Consider the following 21,964-nt stretch of genomic DNA (forward strand, 5'->3'; position numbering starts at 1 on the left):
AATGCTCTGTCTCCAAGGCTGTATTTCATCACACTGGTTTGCTCTAAGTGCTGTAATCTAGCTATAGCAAATCCAAATGCACCCACACCATTTTATTATAATGTCATAAGGTACTGTCTTGGTTAATTACTGCATCCACCCAGCTCTGACCTTGCTCAAACCACACTTGATATTCTAGACAGATAGTGCTGGATTTAACATACTGACATCAATAAAATGAAGAGGATGATTTGAAGTTTCATATGTTTTAGGATCACAGGCAAGCAGGGCTGAAAGGGACCTCATGCAGCCCAGTCCAGCCCCCTGCTCAAGACAGGAACATCCCTGACTAAACCAACTCAGCCAAGCCAAGCATCTGCCCAACCTGCTGTGGAAAACGTCTGGGGGATACAGATTCCACTCTATCCCTGGGCAACGGGTAGTAGCTTGCTCCCCTGCCTGACCACCCTCATAGTCAGAAAGTTTGTCCAAATCTCCTCCTGAAGTTCCTCTTAAATTTCCCCTGATGCATATTGTGTTCATTGTTCCTGGCCTTGTCTGCTACAGCCAGAAAAAAGCCTCTCTCCAGCCTCCGTAATCACCCTTGAAATATTTGAAGACTATTATCAAATGTCCTCCATTCTTCTTTTCTCCAGACTAAATAACCCTAGTTCTTTCAGCCTTTCCTCATAAGTCTCATCACCCAGGCCCCTGATCATTTTTGCTACGCCACTGGATTTTTTCCAACATATCAGTATCCTTATTGAGGCCACAGCTAGTATCAGAGAAGAAAAATTGACAAGTTAGTTCTGCAGAGCATCTAGCTGGAGCAGCTTTATTCTATGAAGCATCATTCTGGGCTTCATAGTATCATAGTGCTTAGGGTCAGAAGGGACCTAAATAGATCATCAGGTCCAACCCCCTGCCCCAGGCAGGAATGGGTGCCAGGGTCGTATCACCCCAGCCAAATATCTGTCCAGCCTCCTCTTGAAGACCCCCAAGGTAAGAGAGAGCACCACCTCCCTTGGGAGCCCATTCCAGAGCCTGGCAGCCCCAGCTATAAAGTAATGTCTTCTCCTGTCCAGCCTGAACCTTTTCTCTAACCATTTATGGCCATTATTCCTAGTAACTCCACGTGGTGCCTGGGGAGAACAGAGCCTCACCCAGTTCCTGCTGGTCCCCTTGGTGAGTTTGCAAACAGCCACCAGATCCCCCCCTCAGCCTTCTCTTGTGGAGGCCCAATAGATTCAGGCCCTTTAGCCTCTCTTTGTAGGGCCTGCCCCACTGCCCCTTGACCATGCGTGTGGCCCTCCTCTGGACCCTCTCCATGCTAACCACATCCCTCTTGAAGTGCAGCACCCAGAACTGGACACAGTACTCCAACTGCAGCCTGTCTAGCGTTGCATAGAGGGGGAGGATCACCTCCCTGGACCTGCTCGAGATGCATCTGTAGATGCACGACTAGGTGCAACTAGCCTTACTGATCGCTTCCTTGCATTGGCGAATCATGTTCATCTTGGAGTCAACAATGACTCCAAGATCCCTTTTCTGCCAGTGTTGACTCTTTGCAGTTAAGGGAACAAGCATTCCTCTCGCTATTGATTTCTCTCGCCCTGTATCCACATCCAAAATAAACATGCTTGCCTTGCAGGATGGGAGTTTTTAGAAATGCCCTGCCAGCTTGAGCAGCAGGTAGAGGGAGAAGATACAGAGGCATCAAGTGCTGACCTCTCCAGGAAAGATAGCACCTTAAGCATGATGAGGGCATGGAGGTAAAGTACTAAGCAGGCAGCAAAAGCCTCCTAAATTCTAGCCAGCAAGGCTAAGGGGGGGAAGCAGGGGTATGTTTTACCTATAACGCAACAGCTTCTGTTCCAGAAGTCATTCGAGTTTCAGTAATTTTCAAACTGAACACAGATTTCCTGAAAGGCAGTGCCACCAGTTCTCAGAATGAAATGCATCAATAAAAGTTGAAGCCAACAGTCTGAACAACACCACCACAAATGTGTAAGCTGCTGTAGAGAAGTCACACCTGTCTTGTGCAATTTATATCCAAAGTCTGCAATATCAGCATTTCAAGACAGACTTTGTTTCATTAAGACATCTTTACTACAGTAATCGAGGGGCACCTAAGAAGGCCATTGGCTTGTATAATTTCCTAATAGGACTTTAAATGAGTAGCATTTACACAAAGTCAAGCTTCAAATGCACAGCAAACTAGAGACAAAAAAGAGCAAGACCTTGTTCTCAGTTTCTTAAGTGAAAACAGTTCCGTAGCTTTGTCTCTTTAAACCATCATGGTTCTCGACAGAACTAGAGGCCCTCAGCTCTGGTGGTGAGTCTTAAGACAGCCCAAGTTATAAGCAGTGTTGTTTGGTGTACTAGTGACTACAGAACTGCTCAGCATCTCCGAAGTGCTGTGTGACAAAACTATGCTCCAATAAGCCATCCTGTCCTCATCTCTGCCCATCTATGCCAGACTTGTAGGGAAGGCAGATACTGTTATAGTGGCTAAATACCATTTGAAGGAGGCAAATCATTTTAGAGAAGCAGACATTTTCATGCGGGTTAGAATACAGGCCCTCAACTTCCTTATGTAAAGGAACAGTGCTAGTGGAACCTGTCAACACAAGAACATTTTGGAGAAAAAAAAACAAACCAATGCATCAAACTTTTTTTTTTTTTTTTGCCTGTGTTTTAAATTAACCTCTCAAAAGAGACTCAGTGGTGACTAGAATCCTTAGCTCAAAGACACAAATGTGACCTTTATGCTTGACCTAAGAAGAGATACCTTCTCATTTAGAGGCAGGTGGTTTTTTCCTTCCAATGCACTTGAAAGTATACCAGAGTGTAGTTAAATACAGGCTGACTGAGCGATGCAGCTGCTTGGTGTCAGTAAATTGTTGTTCCATGAGTAAGGGTATGTTTCACTTGTGATTTCAGCAGGGGCATAGGGATTCACTCTCAGGAAGCCCATTACAAGATCAATACTGAAGGCATTTCTAGATAGCAGTAGAAATGAATGGTCCTTTTGCAAGACATCCTACTCTTATGTTCATGTATTTCATGACTATATACACTAAACAAAAATAATGAAGTGCAAGAGACTTTGCCATTTCAGATTACTGGATAGGTGGTCAAATCACTAACCTTTCAGAAGCTAACATTCTTCATGCTAAATATGTTGAGGATACTATGAATAAAGAATGGCAACAAGATTTAACAAACATGATTAGTATTATCCAATTCCTTTGTTATAAATATATATATACACATTCAGAACATCACGTTAAAATATTATTCCAGATTACACCAAAAGAGATTAAGGCTTTATATTATTTACACAAACAAGCAAGCACCTAGGGAAAAAAAAAAAAGAAAGAAAGAAGAAAACAAGAAACCCACGCCCCCCACCCATTAACATTTCCCTTCTAGAGATAAATTTGATATCTTTAGCTCCTGAATACAGCTACTTGCAGATGTACCCATTGCTAGATATATTTTAACCATCGATTACTGGGCAGGAAACACTTGGTGGAAGGGCTGTCAAATGAACTAATGCAAGCTTGTGTGTTTATACAAATAGCACGCCCTCCCTCTCAGAGATCTATTAAGGTAAAGTTGAAGGCTTATATAGAATGGTTTGCTCAATTCCACATAAAAAGTTAGAACAATTTTATTTTTAAAGGACACTGAAAACACTTAAGGATCCTTTGCCCACTGGCAAAACGAGCTTCTCAAAGTCTGTTCCACACCACATCAATACAATTGAACGTGATTGCGAAGATGGAAATGCTAGATTTACCAACCACTAAATGCATCAAAACAGTTTTGTTTGTTTTTTTATGGACTTCCATTACTCCAACACACTGTTTTCATGCAGTATATTGGATGGAACCACCTAGAACACAGCGACAAGGTACCTTAACTATTCCCCGGATAGGTCTTAGGCAACAAGCTACTTCTGACATGTTAAACAATGTTGATACAACACGTTTATTGTGCCACCGATATTAAAATGCAAGTGGCAGTGCATCGTCTTCCTCTCTGGCTTGCCTGACGGCTTTTATGAGACTCAATGACGAAATATTTTCTAAGATAATCAGCAGACATGGCTAAAATAAAAAAAAAGGTGCTCAGTACAAATAATCATTTGCTTTTCAAGTATTCTTTTAAGGATGAGTTTGTGTGTCTTTTTTTTTTTTTTTTTAATTGCAGTCTTTGTTAGCACTTTTTAGTTTGTGCTTTAGAGTCTGTTATTTCTTTGCAAGTCTTGAATTTGGCTGATGGCTTTTTTTTCTAAAAAAGTTGGCAACAAAGATGAGGACTGCAGAAGGCTGGCGAGAGTGTCATTTCATTTTCTGAGCCCAGTGCATGTCATCTGCTCTAGGCTTTTCTCCAGTGACTCCTTGGATAATGTTCTCCAAGCACCTCCAAAAGCCAATCTTTTCCAACGGATAGTTCAGCCAGCCTAATGATTGCAAAAGGAAAAAGAAAAATTAGTGTCTACTGATACAGTTTAACTAAGTATTGCAATTTTTTTGCGCCTCCCCCCCCCCGGTGGATGTTATTCACTTTAACTGTGAAACAAACATCACTGAACCTTCAAGTAGTCAAATACTGACTAACAGTCACTACAGAAGGCTATTAAAGACCCACAAAGCTAAAAAGCAGGTCACGTGTGCCATTACCACCTTGGATTTAAGAATTCCAAAGTTCACAGCTCCCATCTCTCCCAAGCCTTCACGAAGAACAGACTAGTCTAATGCAGGAACTGGCTATGAAGTGATTGGGCATCCCAAAGCCTCCGTATGCCACACTGCATTTAGTGAATGAAGCGTGATACTCTCTGTGGAATAAGAGCATGTGCTGAAAGATGAGAGCGATATTTATTCTTCTTCATACTTGCTCCTCATTTAGTGCTTTCCTTATAAGCGGTGTGCGCTGGATGTTAGGCAGCATCCAGTTTCAATGCAACTGAAAAAGGCGAAGGCTCAAACAGTAAAGCCATGCCCAAAATATCTGTGCAAGCTAAAGAGGCTGATCTAGATATCTAAATACCTAGATGCCTCTAAATTTGAGCAAGCTTCTTGCAATGAACCATAAGAGAGTGGCAGTTTATAGGTGGTTCCTATATGTATTGCTCTACATGTAGGAACCACTTATAAAAACTGTCACTTTTATGGTTTATTGCAAGAAGCTTGCTCAAAGAAACAAAGTTCAACTTACCAGTGGTAATACAGAAATAAGTCTCATGGGGAGACACATGGTGGATTCGGTGGTGTTTCCGTGGCAGTATGATATGCCAGTCTTGCAGAAAGATGACCCAGCAAGGCAGACCAAAGTAGGTGTGAGACCATTTGTGAATCTGGTTAGTTAAGGTTATAAAGATGACCAGGGCAAAGATATAACACTCCCAAGGGCAGGACTGGTACAGTGCTTCTGCAAAACAGAATTGAAATATGCTTTAATTGAATTGGGAATTTAGACCCCCTGCCCCGTCCCCCACAAATCCCAATAGGGACGAGTAATGTCCTTATGCCTATCAATTCTGACATCCTAGCACTGGCTGACACCTCGGCTATTAACAAAATCCATGGCCACGTTGCTTCAGCAGTAAGATACAGACACTAGAGTTACTGAGCCATGAACAATTCATTCTGTAAGGCATTCTCAAATTTTTCAAGGTGACAGGGCAAGGAAAAAAGCTGGTGTGCGCCACAATCATCCAAAATTGAACTCAACGCAGAACAGTAACTCAAGCTCTTTATTTACTAGCTATTGCACAACAAGAATTTGAGGCGGTATTCATAGTCTTTGCAATTTAAACATCTCTGTATGAGTAAAATTAATCGATTCTAAACTATATTAAAAAAGGTGTTCATTAATTGCCCTAGATTTAAACATTCTTTTGTAGGGTTGGCAAACCAGCCAGCTGACCAGTCAAATATTGTCAGCTGACTAGTCAAATGGCTGCTTATTTTTTTTTGACTGGTCACAGATTATAACAATTTTTTTTTTTTTTTGGTAAAAAAAGAGACACCCTACTTTTTCTGTAGTTTTCTTGACAGAAATATTATTATTTTTACACATTTCTTAATGGAAAAAAATTACGCTGTGTATTATTTGGACCTGTTGACAATTCTTTGTACAATTTTTGACCGACATGTGACTAGTCAATTAACCATATTTTGACGGGTCAAATAACCATCTCTATTCTTTTGGCAAACCGTGAGATGCAGGCAACTTACTTATGCAAATTCTACAGCAAAGCTGGCATTCTGGAGTTTCTTTACTAAGCTTTACTGGAATGATCCAACAGAGTCCTCTGGGCAAGGGGAAAAAAGGTATTTGCCTACTTCAGACCATGAAGACTTTCCCTTCTCTTAAAAGTTCTTTTTTTTTTTTAAGTTTTTACTTTTTATCAGCTTTATTGCATGTTAAATGCTTCTCTCAAGGACAAACTTTATCAGCTAGTAAAAATTCTAAACTAGTTAAGTCTTTTTTTGCTGGTGCAAGTCTCTACCTGGGGGAAGAGAAACAAATTTGTAGGCCATGTTCGCCAAGGGGACTAGTGTCATCATGCAGTTGTCTCCATTAGTCTCTATGAAATCATGCCTGGTAATTGCTGTGGGGTCAATGTGATGTTCTCTAAAGGGTCTGATGAAAGCCTAAAAGAACAAAGCAAATGTCATCACCCACAAAAAAGAATGAAGCAAAATAGTATCTATATTAGAGGACATTACATACTACCTAACTTACATACGTACATACAGAAAGCAATAGGATATGCTGGAGGATTGGGCTAGGATTCAAAGTGACCTAGACAGACTGGAGGACTGGGCCAAAAGAAATCTCATGAGGTTCAACAAGGACATATGCAAAGTTCTGCACTTAGAATGAAAGACTCCCATGCACCGCTACAAGCAGGGGACCAGCTGGCTAAGCAGAAGCTCTGCAGAAAGGGCCTGGGGGTTACAGTGGACAAGCCGAATATAAGTCAGTGTGACCTTGTTGCCAAGAAGGCTAACAGCATACTGGGCTGCACTGGTAGGAATGCTGCCAGCAGATCAAGGGAAAGTGATCATTCCCCTCTATTCAGCACTGGTGAAGCCACATCTGGAGTACTGCGTCTAGTTTTGGGCCCCCCACTACAAAAAGGATGTGGACAAGTTGGAGAGAGAGTCCACTGGAGGACAATGAAAATGGTTCGGGGGTTGGGGCACATGACTAATGAGGCGAGGCTGAGGGAACCAGGTTTATTTAGTCTGCAGAAGAGAAGACTGAAAGGGGATTTGATAGCAGCCTTTAAAACTACCTGAAGGGGAGTTTCAAAGAAGATGGAGCTGGACTGTTTTCAGTGGTGGCAAGTGACATAAGGAGCAATGGTCTCCAGTTGCAGCAAGGGACATTTAGGTTGGGTATTAGCAAACCTCACTAAGAGGGTGATGAAGTACTGGAACAGGCTACCTAGAGAGGTGGTGGAATCCCCAACCCTTGGGAGGTTTTTACAGCCTGGCCCAAAGCCCTGGCTAGAATGATCTAGTTGGGGATAGTCCTGCTTTGAGCAGGGGGGTTGGACTAGATGACCGTTCCTTCCAACCCTAATTTTCTATGATACTGTCTACTCAAGAATTAGGGGCAAGCTCTCAGTAGCAGCATTCCAAATGTTTTGTCCACTTATCCCTTCACCGTTGCCAAACTTTAGCATTATGACAAATCAGACTGCCATTATAAAACATGTATTTTGCATTTGTCCGCCCTAGAACTCCAAGTGTTTTACAAAAGATGGGTATTTGGGATGCTAGCCTGATCTAAACATTAAGCAAATCAAAACCTGGAAGTTTTTTTAAATGAATTTTAAAGTTTCTAATTTAAAGGAAAAAATATAGTCTCAAACCTTTCCAACTATAGGCAGCTCCACAGATCCCCAGGTATCTGCTCCCCAGTGCACCAAGCCTGATAGAAAGTCAGCAGTAATAACACCTGCAACTTGAAAGAAAAAAAAAAAAAAAAAAACCACATACAATGTCAGGCATGCCCTTTTCCCCCCACTTGAGAGAGAGACCTTAATTATTCTCCAGGGAGACATGGCAGGCCCTGACATTCTAAATTCACAAAAGCCTTGTATGAAAATGACTAAGACGAGCTATTAAAATTTTCCATCACCTGATACCACGATCTTGCATCAGGACATGGAATAATTTCTATACCAACAGGTTATTAATTCCCCAAGATTAAATTACTGAACTATTCAGTGTTTTCTGCCCCTTCTCTCCCACCACTCTTTCAAAGCTGCGTGCAACAGGCTTACATACTACCTGTATGTACTATGCTTTATTTTTGGCTGGGTACAAAAATAATCCAAAAAAACCCTACCATCAGGTCCTTCTATCACCCTCCCCCACCAGTTCCACAAGCATGTAAGTTTAGAGAGTTTACTGATTCAATTAAGTACTATCAACTACAGGTACAAACTAATATCTGGGGGAGGCTGGGGGCAGGGGAGAAGAGAAGGGCACTTCCAGAAAGCAAGGCTAAGAAACCCCAGAACCCATACTGAGATTTCTCTGCAGGCTGTGTTCCTCACTGATGTGCAGTTTTGAGGCACATGCATGTCTAACTTTCTGGAAAAAACTGTTTACAAAAGATTTTTACTTGTTTAGCTGTCAGCCATGCAAATTTCACCAGCAATCTGCAGTTAAGTAAAGCTCATCCCTTCTTGCATACAGATTTATAGTTTGGTCTACAAGCTATGCACCAGAAGCAGCTATCCAAGCTCTGGGCAATAAATAATGCATGAGCTACAGCAAGGTGTGCTGCTGACCCCCTCCCGCTTTAAATCCAGTGTAAGGTTTTGTGTTTGTTTTGTTTTTTTAAAGTTTTCCATATTCCAAGCTCAATTAACCAAAACAAATTCCAAATCTGTGAGTCAGTCCAGAACCATAAGAGCCCTACTACTGGCAAACATCCTCCATCCCCATCTGGGGCTTCAGATGTTTCCAAAGCCTTTGGTGGACATCCTACTTGCAGGCCCAAGCCCAGAGGCTTGGGGTTCAGATGCCCCCGAGTTTTGCTTGCCCTCAGCCAGAAGTCTTACTCGCTCCTGCAGCCTTAAGTTGTGTTAGTGACACCTAATCACATTGTCACTTGGAAGCAATCCTATCCCCAACTGCTTGCAAGATTGAGCAGTTACTTTGTGTTGTGGGTTGACACTCCCTTAGGCAGACTCAGGAGCCACTTTCTTTATAAAAACCATTCCCTTGATTATACATCCAGATTACCAGAGAAACACCACAAGTCTTTCCATTCCAGCAAACAAGTAGGTCTCCTCCACACAGCAGCCCAACAAGCACAGGTACAAAAAAAATGAACCACCAAAAACAAACTGCAACTCAAACTTCCTTCAAACCTGGAGGAGCAATGCAGTCCCCCCTTTTAAACTTCCTCTGAGCCGAACCTTTTGTCAGCTGGGCCAATTCTTAAATCAGGGAGGCTATTATCCCCTTAACCCTCTGCAGCTGGGTTCCAGCCACAGAGCCCTGCACCTCATTACACTTCTAAAGGGCTGCGCAAGTGTCCAGAAGTTCAGCCCAGCAGAGACCTTTTACCTTTTGACAGCTCTGCCAGGAATCGCCTCTCCCTATAATGAAGGGGATCAAGTTTAAGGGCCTCTGCTAATCCCAGCAGTGGCAGTACGACAAGGACAGAACATCTTAAATAGATATGTCCAAAGGCAATTAGAGCTTTAAAAAGGTTAAACCACACTTTAAATGCCAGCTCCTTCCCACAGAGGTACAGTAATCATTAGCTATGCATTCTGCAGATCAACTTTTGCCCATATTGCTCTGAGTGAGCTCTCACAGGTGTTAGCCGCAGCAGGATTAGGTTACAATTTTGCTGATGAATGAACGGAATACAACTGCAGGAGGGGGTGTTATGTCAGCCTTGCAAGTAGAGTAGAGAATTATGTTGCCAAATTCAGCAAGTAAGTTTAAATACACAGAGGAGAGAGCAGTATTGGATAAAGAAGTGCACTTGTTTCTCAAGGCAGAGCTGAGCTTAAGCTGTCAAGCAATACATGTCACAACTCCTACAGCTCTGCTTAAAAGCATTCAGCACCATCTGAATTCCATGCTGCCTGTAGTGTAACATGCAAATAAGATACACCTGGAAGCTGCTGAAGTTTTATCCTGGGGAGTCGCATGGCTTTACACACATCTCCTGTCAGACTAAGCCCTGTGACTAATCTTGCAATCTATTGTCAAAAGGACATCCGTAGGTCGGAGCAAAGGAAGTAAGTGAGGTGTGGGCATGCCACATGCTTCTGAACAGAGTTAGCTGGCAGCATGTTTCTCAGGCCTGACCCTTGGTGTAAGCACTTCACACAGAGTTGTGTACCAAAGGTGTGTGGGGCACATGACATGGGTTCTAACAGGCAATTAAACGGGCAAACAGTCACGTAGTCAAGGTCAGAGCTGCTGCAACTTTAAACATGGCAAAAGAGTTTCTTCATTTTTGGGCACTATCTTTTGTTAGGAGAGAAGACTGACAAGCTTTTGGGCTCACACTGAGTGAGAGGCAGACAGCTTGAGCTCAGATGTAGCTGCGAAGGTCCAGTTCTAGCTGCATGTTTTTAGGTTCACAGTTGGCACTTTGTATATAACACCTGCTTACAAGAGACACGACTCTGCCCTTCTACAAAACAGGCTTGCTGGACAGATTCCCTCTCTCCTGATTTCCAACTGACTCCAAGACCCAGGTCACCCACTTTGAAGCAAAGCAAAGGTTTCTGACTTCCTACTTAGCAGGGAGTAGGCAGCAACTGCCCTATCAAACATCTGAAGACTTCCTTCCACCACAGCATCCCACTTCTGTCCAAGAGGTAGCTCTTTCCTGGTGCCTGCCACCTCTACCTTCAAGAGGTTTAGACAGACAAACAGACCATCTCACCAGTGATCCAAGGCAGGATATCAAGGGACGCAGGGGAGCAAGTGAGGTGCTCAAGTGCCATAAGCAATCAGAATCCTGACGTGGCTCCCTCTGGGATGCATCCATTTGATCTGTAACACAGCAATTGTGCCTCCTAGCCCAGAAATCAGAGGTCGAGTTTGCATGTCAGTGTCAGTTTGTGACCAAGGCAATCTCATGACTCTAGGGTTTAAGTGGCTAGCTCCCTGCTCCAATCACAATGCTTACATCGACCCTTTTGGCAGCCTTGTTAATAGGATTGTATTCAGCACCAGCAGGATTTCCTGAAGAGCAGATTTTTTTAAGACATCAAAACAATCTATTCTTTTCCTAATACCACATGAACTCTCCAGCCCATTTGTGCAGCTGTAATTACTTTAAATGAGTACAGTACAGCCAGGCTCTTATGCACAGTATTTCAGGGAACTCTTCCCCCGTTTCATCCCCCGTGCTTTCTTGCCATTTCGAGCAGCAGTTTTCCCCCCAAGGTCCCATGGCACCCTGAGGTGCCTTGAGATCTTTTCAAGGGTGCTGCACAAAGTTAGCACTTCTTAGGTTTATAAGCATGATTCACAAGCTAAGCTTGGAGATTTTTTTTTTTTTTTTTAAAACAGAAACCCATAGGTGTAATCCTTGAGTTCTAGCCAACAAACTTCTTTATTATTTTTCTGTAGGCAAAGAGTGAAAACTAAGATCTGGCATTTTCTAAAGCGTGCTTCAAGTCTAAAGGGGTTGAGAGAACCACTGACTTAGAAAATCCTCCAGCTCTCCTTTTCCCCAAGAGATCAGAACAAGCATAGATTTTACTGCCATACAGTCACTTTGCTTTTACTGTGATCTCGCTCTCTCTCTCTCCCCCTCTACTGCATGTCTTATCTATTTAAACTGAAAGCTCTTTAAGGAAAGAACACCAAACACAACAACAAGGCTCTGATGTTGGTCAGCTCTCTTGGCAATACAAGTCATGTATTTTAAATCAAGGTGGTTCTATACTTGCCTGATTCTAAAAAGAGATGTGCACTACAGGTTGTCCCATCCAGGACCTGTTTGTACACTAGTAGTCCTTGGAATCTATGCCAAGGACACAGCTTTCACTTGAAGAGAGAATCATATAAAGCAGAGTTGTTGTTTCTCTCTCTTTCTTTAAAACCCCCCCACAAAAACGTCTGTAATGCTCCCAAGATTGAAGCTGCAACTGTCAGGTGACCAATGCTCACCAGATCTTGCCTGGAGATCTTTCCTGTGAGCTTGAGAGTTTGTTATTCTACTTAGCTTAAAAACAATACTAAGTCTCTGTAGGGTGGTGCAAAACAGACAGAAATATTTCAGAAATCAGGTGCGAGGGCTAGTAAGGTTAGGAGATAAGCCTGTAGCTGGCAATTCAAACACATACTCTGACTCACTTGTGGAGGAAGGGCAAGGCCACTGAAGAACTACAGCAAAAGGAACCATGTTTGCTGAACCTACTCTTATTCAAAACAGGCTGCCTCCAAACCTGCATGACTGCAGGGCAGGAAGTCTTGCTGATGTTCAGATCTGGCAAGTTCGCAAGCGTGTGGGGAAGGGGCACAGAAGCATAGCAGTTTCAGATGGAAAAAGGAAGTATCAGTAGAGGTGTGGAACCCACTAGCTGAAGTTCTTGCATCAGGCCTGTAGCCTGTCAGCCATGAATGAGCATAAACACACCATACCCAATAACTCCAACAGAAAGTGAACCAGTTTACTGGCAAAATTTAGTCAATTAATCAGTAGGGCTGTGCAAAGCTTTGGTCCCAGATTCAATTTGATTGGCCCAATTCGGTGGCCGAATCTCCAAATCCAATCAGGAGACGCTTTAATCGGTGATTGGATATATAGACACAGCTTTAAGTGTTTTTTTCTACATACCTCAAGGTACCAGGTGGCTCATAAATACTGCGATGTCATGAATACTGCAATGCTGGGGTGGATGGAGTGTCCCACAGGAGTGCGAGGGGCTCCCCAACATGCTCAGCAACAGGCCCAGAAGTACTTCTGGGTGCGTCAGGGAGCGTGCAGGAAGCCCCTCCCCCCAGCTCAGCAACTGGTGCTTCCTGGTTGGGGGGGGGCGCGGCGGCACACAGGGGAGCCCCCTGCACACTCAGCAGCGGACCTGAAAGCGGACTGGAATTACTTCTGGTCCATTTCTGGATTTGCTGCTGAGCACGCGGGCCACCCCCCCCACTGTGTGGGATGCTCTATCCGCCCCAACATCGCAGCGTTCATGAACTGCACCTGGTACCTTGAGGTATGTAGAAAGAAAAAAAAAAAAACATTGAAAGCTGTGTCTATGGCCAAATTGCTGATCTCTGAATCAGCATCTAGTCTTCAGATTTGGATTTGGCCAAATTAGAATTGGGGACTGTGATCTGAATTGAATCACGGTCCCCGATTCAGGCTGAATCTGAATTGAATATGGGCCGTTTCCTACACCCCTATTAATCAGGCAGTTTAGGTTGAAGCCTCCTACAGCTCACTCAACAGCTGAAGCATAAACAGGAGGAGAATCCCATCACTAGCATGTAGGAAAGATTTACTGAACTAAAAGCTACTTTCAAACGGCTTTGGATGCCATGGGACTGCTTTCTGCCAGGACATTGGCTAGACCTAGCTTGCTGATGCATGCAGGTCCTTTTCTCAGGCACAGGAGGCCAGCAGACAGGAGAAAGATTTATGGCTAGGAGAGCAAGATTTTGAACTGGTGGTCACAGTCCCAATAGGAGTATTGCTGCAGATGGATGCCAATGTACCCCCTAGCAGCAAGACCTTAGGTGCCCAAATGAGATCTAGCCACGAATATGACCGACCAAGGTTCACAACAAGTATAAAAGCTCCCAGTGCTTTAATAATCCATCCATACAAGCTAGGTTGTTGCTAGAAAGCAGGAGCCCAGGAAAAGGCACCTCCCAATGTCTGTGGGTGGTGTCATTAATATGTCAAGCAAGAGATTGCACACAAACCTGTGATACCATCACAGAAACATGTCCCAGAGCCTGATTATACAAGCTTCCAAACCCATGGGAGGGAGCCTAAGTGAGAGCTGGCCACCTCAAACAAGGAAAAAAAAAAAAAAATCAAATCACAGTTTGCAGCAAGCCAGGTTGCTCCCGGCTCCTGCAATGCACAAGCCTCTTTTTAGGTGGTTAAAATCTGCACATAGCCTACTACTGTATTGGTGGCATTCAATTCTGCAATGTTTCAATCCAGTTTACAGACCTCTTGTACAAGAGACAGCAGAGTTAAGGAGATTGATTAGTTAAGAGCACCGTATTTTTCACTAAAGTTTTGAGGAAAGGATGGAGAGATGAGGAAGATTCCTCCCCACTTTCCAAGGAAGCTCAACAGTCATCCTTGCTGGCCATGTCAGGGCACGCAGTGTAAGCATCTCAAGCTCAGTCATGACTGGAGCAGGAGGCACCCCTCAGGCCAGGAGCCAGTTGAATCAAAACATCCCCTGGCTAGGGATGTGCTATGCTTACCCTGCTTGTGCCCCAGGGTTGGGACTTGCAGACTGACAAAACACTGAACTAAGCCACAGGCAAGTTCACAAAAAAGTTTTAAAAAGTCTTAAGCAAGTTTGACAGGTCCTGGGGCAGGACAGCCTGTTTCCACATCAAATAAATATAAAGCTATAACCTGCTGAATAGAAGCAATAGCTGCATTGCCTCATCGTAACTGCATACAGAGTTTATTCAGCAGTGAATAATAATAATAATAATAATAATAATAATAATAATAATAATCTATGCATATCCAGCCCTGCTTGAAAACTTAAACAGATGTTTGCCACAGCCTTTGAATAAAGGCACTGAATGAATAACCCGTCAACAGTACTTCCAATTTCTATGATTGCCTTCTCCATTCTATAGCACCTTCCATCCAAGGATCAACATTCTTTAAAGACAAGAGTTACATAGAGGGAAGTGAGTAGTTAGCCCCCACCCAAGGACATACAACAAGTCACTCCAGCAGAGTTAGAACTCAGATCTCCTGGTTTCCCAGAATGAAATGCACTACCTAGTTGATACTCCTTCCCAGACATGCTTGGCTAGGACCTAGCCCCCCTCCTCTCCCCTATTCTATACAATCAATCATTGTTCCACTTGGACTAAACACAAAGCCTACAAAAGAGACAAAACCATAGGGCCTGCTAGAAAAAAAGCCAGAGAATGCACCTTCTGTAGTTTACACCTGCAAGGGGATAGTTGAGAGGAAAGAGAACACACTCTCCCCGCCTCCAAAAGTGTGGGGGAGGAAGATCAGATGCAAACAACAGGGAACCTGACCAGCTTTTAGTACTGGGGGCCTAAGGAAAGGGATGACTCAGCAGGCCTCCGAGTTCTTGGAAGCCCATGCTAAGCAGCCTTGCATGGGGGAGTTTCATTCATTTCAGTACAAAGACTCACAAAGCAAGAAGTGGAACCACCTTTGGGGATGCTGCTTCCTTTCAAAAAGGAGCCACCACGACATCTAGAGACACAAGCTTGTCTGTCAAAATAAGACTTGCAGACTAAAAAAGAACCAAAGAAGGGAAGGACTACTCAGAAAGGGCTGGGGGAAGATCCTGTAGCTTAGGAAGGTTAGCAGGGAAGCCAGACAGATTCCAAAAAGAAGCCACAGGAGTTGGCTCTGAAGTCTACAACTGTTAGAGAAAAGGTCTGAACAGCCACTATCCCATCAACCTTCAGGGGGAGGGGAGGGGAAGGATAGGGAAGCAGCAAGGACAAAACAAAACAAAAAACACAAAAAGTCAAAACCACCCAAAAAGCCACTGAAATGTGACTTGCTTTGAATAAGCCCATCAGCTGGAGAAGCAGATGGGCCAGAAGCATTTAAGACACGTTCCCATTGTGCTAATGGGCACAGTAGGATAGAAGTTGTGTGTAGAACTAGGAACTAGCTGCCATATGGAGGGTGCTGCTATGAGCACTCGTCTACTATAATGCATCAGACATGCCACTGCATGTGAAACTATGTCCAATAGCGCTTGATGGTAGTGGAGTGTTCACAGCAGAGGGACCCTAGAGCAGAGTATAATAAACCAGAGCCATTGCAAGAGAAATACAGGAGACGCCTTCCTTTGTTAAAGTCTAAGCACTTCACTGTGTGGGGCTTGGTGAGCTTATCCTCCCACCTCCAAGTTTTAGATTCCATGGGATCTCTGGTTCTAATCAAGCAGTGTTAGCTTTGTTCTTTCAGGTCCTAACAGTTTACTAAGCAAATCTTTTGCACAAGCATAAAATCCTCAAGAGCTCACAGCTTTCTGCACGTGGTCAGTATTTGTCCAGCACTCCTTCCCTCCTGCAGCCTTAAGTATCACCCTCTGCCCAAGGGCAGCAGTACTTCAGTGGTGCTGCATGTGCAGATGTTAGAAATAGAATATTAATATGTATGCTTCTTACTAAATGGGGACACCAGATTTCCCCCAGGAATTCATGCTGTCCCTTTAAGAAGGCTACTAAATGACATTACGATCAAACAGACCTCTCTTTGTTATCCCAGCCTTCAGTCACAGCAAGTTCCTTCTGTGCACAAACAACTAGATGCAAGAACAGCATTGGGGGTGCACTTCCAGTTCATGAGCAAAATTAAGCTCAATTATCTAGTGCCAACAGAAGAGAGCTAAGCACCAGAGTGAAGAATTGCTCCACATCTAAAGAGCCTGGGCCAGAGCCTGCACCTTTCAGGGCCTAGGAGCCACAATGTTCCTTGAGAGTTTGCTTCTTTTAGCCAGATATCTCCTCCAGCCCCCAGCTCCCTAAACTCTGTATCCCTCCCCACATGAGACTCAGCTCATGTTCTCCAGCAGGAGTATTCGAGAGATTAGTCTAGTTGTTATACCCAATGGAAGGAGAAATACTGGCTCAGGTGAGCCTCAGGGACATCATATTCAAGGTGTGTATTCTGGCAGTCAACATTTTTAATATATTCACGGCATAGCTCTCTGGTCTGTCCTGACACTAGGAGCCAGAGGCAGGGAAGGAGACAGCTCTCACATGACAGCATAACCCTCTGGCCACTTGGAGGAAAAAAAGAGAATGGATCCAACAGCAGCCTCATGGAAAAAAACAAACAAACAAAAACGTACCCTCTTCTCTATCAGTTCAAACAAGGGACTAGCAATCAGGGTAGTCATTCTAATATGAAGCAGACCACATGACTGACTTCAAGACCTAGATTCTCTTAGACTATATTAAAATGGGTTAACAGCCATCTGTTGCCTGTTAGAGCTTAACTGTTAACAAGGTTTCACTGAACACCTTCAGGCTGTAATAGAGACCATAGGTTGTGATACAGGGGTTGCAGCTGGAATTATGACTTTAATTTTGCAGAACAGTCAGAGTCAGGCAATAAGATTTAGGGCTAAGGGGACCATGACTTACTCAGATGGGTTGTCTTAGGTATTGAGGTAAGCGAATGTATGTCACAGCCTTTTCAGACAAAAGGGATGAAATAAAACTTAGCTGCATGTGCACAACACTGGCATGGTGTTCATCTGAGGTTTGATATCTGTACTGTACAAAGTATACAGCATGTGGAAGGAGTGTACACAACACTGTGCATGCTCCAGCATGCCTCATGGTACAAGGGGCAGGGACCAAGTGCTAACTAGCTGGTCCTCTGAACTTGGTGGCAGGGCTACATTGTTTCTAGTGGGAGAGAAGGAAGAGGCAGCATGCATGAAGCAGGGCAGGGTCTTGGAGGTACATGGTCAGGTACAGCAAAGTCTGTGGTTTAGAGAACAGTCTTAGTCAAGTCTTTGTAGATACACAAGGAGGGTGTGGTCTGAGGGTGTGACAATGAGGACAGAAATAAAACCAGTGCCAGCTTTGGTGTGCACAGGACTTTCGATGTTAAAGTCAATTCTATACAGAATGCCTTTCACCAGAACTGCAACATGCTCAGACATACTCACCCACCCTCCATAATGCAGGTGACTAGTAGTTAGGACTGCAGAGCTGCACATCAGCTTGGACCAGGGAATTTTTTCCCCCAAGCCAAGACAAATGCCCATTTTAAAAACATTATTCCTCTGCATGTGTGTGTGCAGGGGGAAGGGGGCTAGTCCACAAACCTCTAAGAACACATTGAAGGAGAACACTGGATATTTAAATAAAAGTCAGGTTTTTGCATATTACAGCAGCAGTTCTCAAAAAAAAAATCTCTGGACTCAAAAAACTCCCCTCCATAAGCTTATGAATTAAGTAGTACTTAAATTTCAAAAACTAAGTTTATACCAGTGTATTTTAATGGTTCTCAACCCATGGGCTGCATGCAGGCCAATCAGCACACTGCTGCAACCCACATGACATCCTGTCACAGGAAGTGTTGTGTGGGCTGTGCCCACACAACTTACATTCAGAGCTGTAAGTGTGGGCCACTACAGCAAATAGACAAATAAGACACAGTGTTCCCCCCCCCCCCAATCAGCATAGGGAAGCACCTCATCTTACATTCAAATACAATAAAGCCTCATTAAAACACACTGCCTATCATTAAACTACTCCCAGAAGCAGCATCTGAATAGTGGTTCAATAATGGAAACCAACTATGAAGTTGATTGAATGAGGCCAACACTGAAACACCTTGCCCATATTGAGCAATTGCTGATGGAAATCTACCACAAGGTTAGGTTAGTGCAGCACATCTGAATAATACAGTGTGCCCATTGTGCTCAGTCCCCCTCAGCAATGATTCTCTCTCAACTCATGGTGAATCACTACATTAGAAAACAGGAAAGAAAGGCACAGCTCTAGATCTTAACACATGCAGGAAGAGGTAATCCAGCATTACAGTATGCCACGTGAGGTGGCTTCTGAAGCAAAGAGTAGGCCTACATCAGATAAGAAGCAACTGCCTGCATCACAGCCAGAACATACAAGATCCAGACTCCTAGAGTCTGAAGTGCATCTCGAATAAGAGCCTGACGAAGCGTTTTTGAACCCAAAAGCTTGCTTAATAACTATTCGGGTTGGTCTAACAAAAGATATCAAATTCACCCAGGGAACCTTGTCTCTCGAATAAGTGAGCACTGATATACATTTTAAACGAGTTCAAGGGTAAAAAAATAAATGGATTTTGCCTGTCCTTTAAAGCTCTGAAAGGAAAGGATAGCAACTGGCCATTTAGCACCTATGGCAAACAGATGCACAGTGGAGGCTGAATGGAAGGCGGATGAGGCTGGGGAACAAGAGAGACTCAGAAATTAGGCCGCTTACAAAGGGAATGAGGCTTGGGCCAAATGAAAGACTTGCTGTACTGGCAACAGTGTACACAGCACTGTGCATGCTACAGGTAAGGGGAGGTGGAATACTTCAAAGGCCAGACAAAGTATCAGGAAACATGCAGTTCCAGACTCTAGGACCAGCAGATCTTTTGCCCTGCAACATTACTGCTATTCTACACAATCACATACAAGATTACACTTCAGAGCAGATACTTAAGAGGTAATTAACTGGAACTTGCTTTATCCCAAGAAAGCAGCACATTATAAATTAGCCATCCATCTTTTAATCAAATTCATCTTATAACCAGCATCCAACAGATCAGCTTCCCATCCAGTATTAGGTGGGCTCTGTGAGAACAGGCTTGAGAAAAAAGGTGGTCACAAGCTCTCCATCTTTCCAAAGTTCATCTGGAAAATCAGACATCTGGATAAAGTGTTGCTATCATTTCCCCAATATACAGAGGAACAATGTGATGAAACAGCAAACAAAGGTGGTATATGACATTTTTATTCAAAAGACCAGCTGCAATAAGTGGTCAGCCAATTTTCCACACTACTTTGTTTGCACAGAATCCAAATTCTGCTACTTTAATCATCCACTGCTATTTAAATAGCTTTATCAGTGAATTGGCTACCTTATCAGTTAAGCTGGTAACCAGGAAAACAGGGCTCAGGCTTACATAACTGTTAACTACTAGGAAAGACAGCTGCAAACAGATAACATGGGCTAAATGTCATCAACAAGTCCCTCCCCCACATCTGTTCTTTATCATCATGAGGCAATTCTTATATGAAAAATCCTTCAACTGACACTCTCTCAAGTGAGGAGCGGAGAAGAGAAGAAAAGAATGTTCTAACAGTCAAGGAACTTGGGTGGAAAAGTTCATAAGAGACAGAGAGAACAATCCACACACCCCAGCCAAAAAATGTACGCATGCTTGGCTAGGCCTTGGTGGCTTGTAAGCAGTCTCACTGCTCAGGTTAGGAGCAAGCCATAGGAAATGATAGCACAAAGCCAGCAAGTTGGATATCTAAAATGACCAACCTTGACCATATTAAATAATTACTGGGATTCCCATCCTATTTACACAAGGTTTTAATAGGCCAAGGTAGAACACACACCTCCCCTCAAGTCTGTGTTGTCCAAGGACCCAAGCATGTTAAAAGGAACAACAGCTGAAGAATCTCTTGGGGCAAGGGGCCAAGAAAGTTCTCTACCATGGTTTCACTTCCATTTTGTGAAGCAGGGTCTGCTAAGCCAATTTCATACTGCACCAATAGAGCTCAGTGCATTTAAAAAGGTGTATAAAGCAGCATAGGAATTCATGGGAACAGCTGAGCAATGAAGCAGCCCATTATGGGTCCTCAGTTCTCAGGTTGGCTCTTCAGTAGTTCAAGTTCTTTGAACTATAATGGAAGGGCAGCCGACCAGCCAGGAATCAGAGTACAGAAACAGTCTATTAACAATCCTTCTCCCCACACCTTAATTCTCTTTTCCCTTCCCCATAATAGGAGGAATAGCAAGGTTGCATCAGGGACTTGCCCAAGCAGGGCTCTTCATCTCAACAAGAAAGATCTAGCCAGCTTCAGGCCCATTTGCACCCCTGGAGTGGCACAAAAGAACCAGACTGCAAGAGAGTCTGGCTTGTTGACTTAGATTCAAATTTGCTTTCTCAGTTTCCAAATCTAGGTGCTGTTTTCAGCCACAGTCTAATAAGAGATCAAAAGTCATATTCCTTTATTTGCAATTCCTTTGTTGTAAATCAAATCTTTCCTGCTATCTTGGGTACATGATAAAAATGCAGCCAACATTTTGAGGTTGAAGGGCGGGTTTCACATTTTAATACTTTAGAAGTTTCCTTATTTCTACAACTGTAACATGCAGTCTTTTCAACAAAACACCTTCCTTCACACTCTACAGTTATATATGACCAAAATTCTAAGTTACACAGCCATCCAATAAAATTTAAAAGAAAAAAACCCCTAAGATATTTTTGTAGCCTTCTTTAGAACTCTATCCCATACACTTTACCCACTAGGCATTCAAGAAAATAAAGAAATTGGCAGTTCTGTAATGCAGCTATTTATCTTTTGAATACATTCTGATATTTATTTACCATAATTGCAGATAAGACACTGGGGCAGGACAATAAAAATAGTTATTCTTGTATACAGCCCCAAACCACTTAACTTGGGGAAGGAGCTGGAAATGAAAGTCACAGGGCTATGATGATTTTAAGTATCAAGCTATACCCTATGCTGAATATTTATTTGCAGATGGTCAAACATATTTTCAAGACTAGGAGACAAACACTTGTAATCATATTTGACTCCAGCTCCATAATGCTTCCCCTGGTTCACCAAAATGCATTTGCTACTATGTTCAATTACTTAACATGAAGAGTTTCTACTTACATATCCCAACAATAACAGAGGTCATATGCTCCAGTCTCAAGTAGAAGAGGAGATTGTAGAAGTTGAAAGAAATAAGAGAGAAGCATAAAATGACGCAGATCCATTCCTGCAGTCTTTTCCCTGTCGACAAGAGGAAATGTTGTAAATCACTGTAACATTTCTTACAACCCAAGAAGATACAGTACGGTTGGTTTTCTATTCCCCGAATAATTCACAGTTTCCTTTACTGCTTCTTCAGAAATTATGTTGCAGGACCTTATTTAGTGGAATGGCGAGGAATGAATATGCTGTGAAATAGCTGTGACATTCTACTTCTCTACACCATTACTGGAATTAATATTATGGACTACACAA

General features: G+C 43.2%; 1 protein-coding gene across 1 annotated transcript; it reads right to left on the reverse strand.

Moving 5' to 3' along the window:
• Positions 1–3,197: 3,197 nt before the first annotated feature.
• On the reverse strand, positions 3,198–21,729 carry TMEM189 (transmembrane protein 189). The gene is made up of 5 exons (XM_014517181.2): positions 21,611–21,729; positions 7,880–7,965; positions 6,506–6,650; positions 5,209–5,421; positions 3,198–4,450 (listed from the first exon to the last, which is right to left on the reverse strand). The coding sequence occupies exons 1-5, from the start codon at positions 21,633–21,635 to the stop codon at positions 4,329–4,331; spliced, it is 591 nt and encodes a 196-aa protein (XP_014372667.1). The 5' UTR covers positions 21,636–21,729; the 3' UTR covers positions 3,198–4,328.
• Between the last annotated feature and the right edge of the window lie 235 nt (positions 21,730–21,964).

The sequence above is a fragment of the Alligator sinensis genome, unplaced genomic scaffold, assembly GCF_000455745.1.
Source record: "Alligator sinensis unplaced genomic scaffold, ASM45574v1 scaffold115_1, whole genome shotgun sequence".
In the NCBI taxonomy this organism is placed as follows: domain Eukaryota; kingdom Metazoa; phylum Chordata; order Crocodylia; family Alligatoridae; genus Alligator; species Alligator sinensis.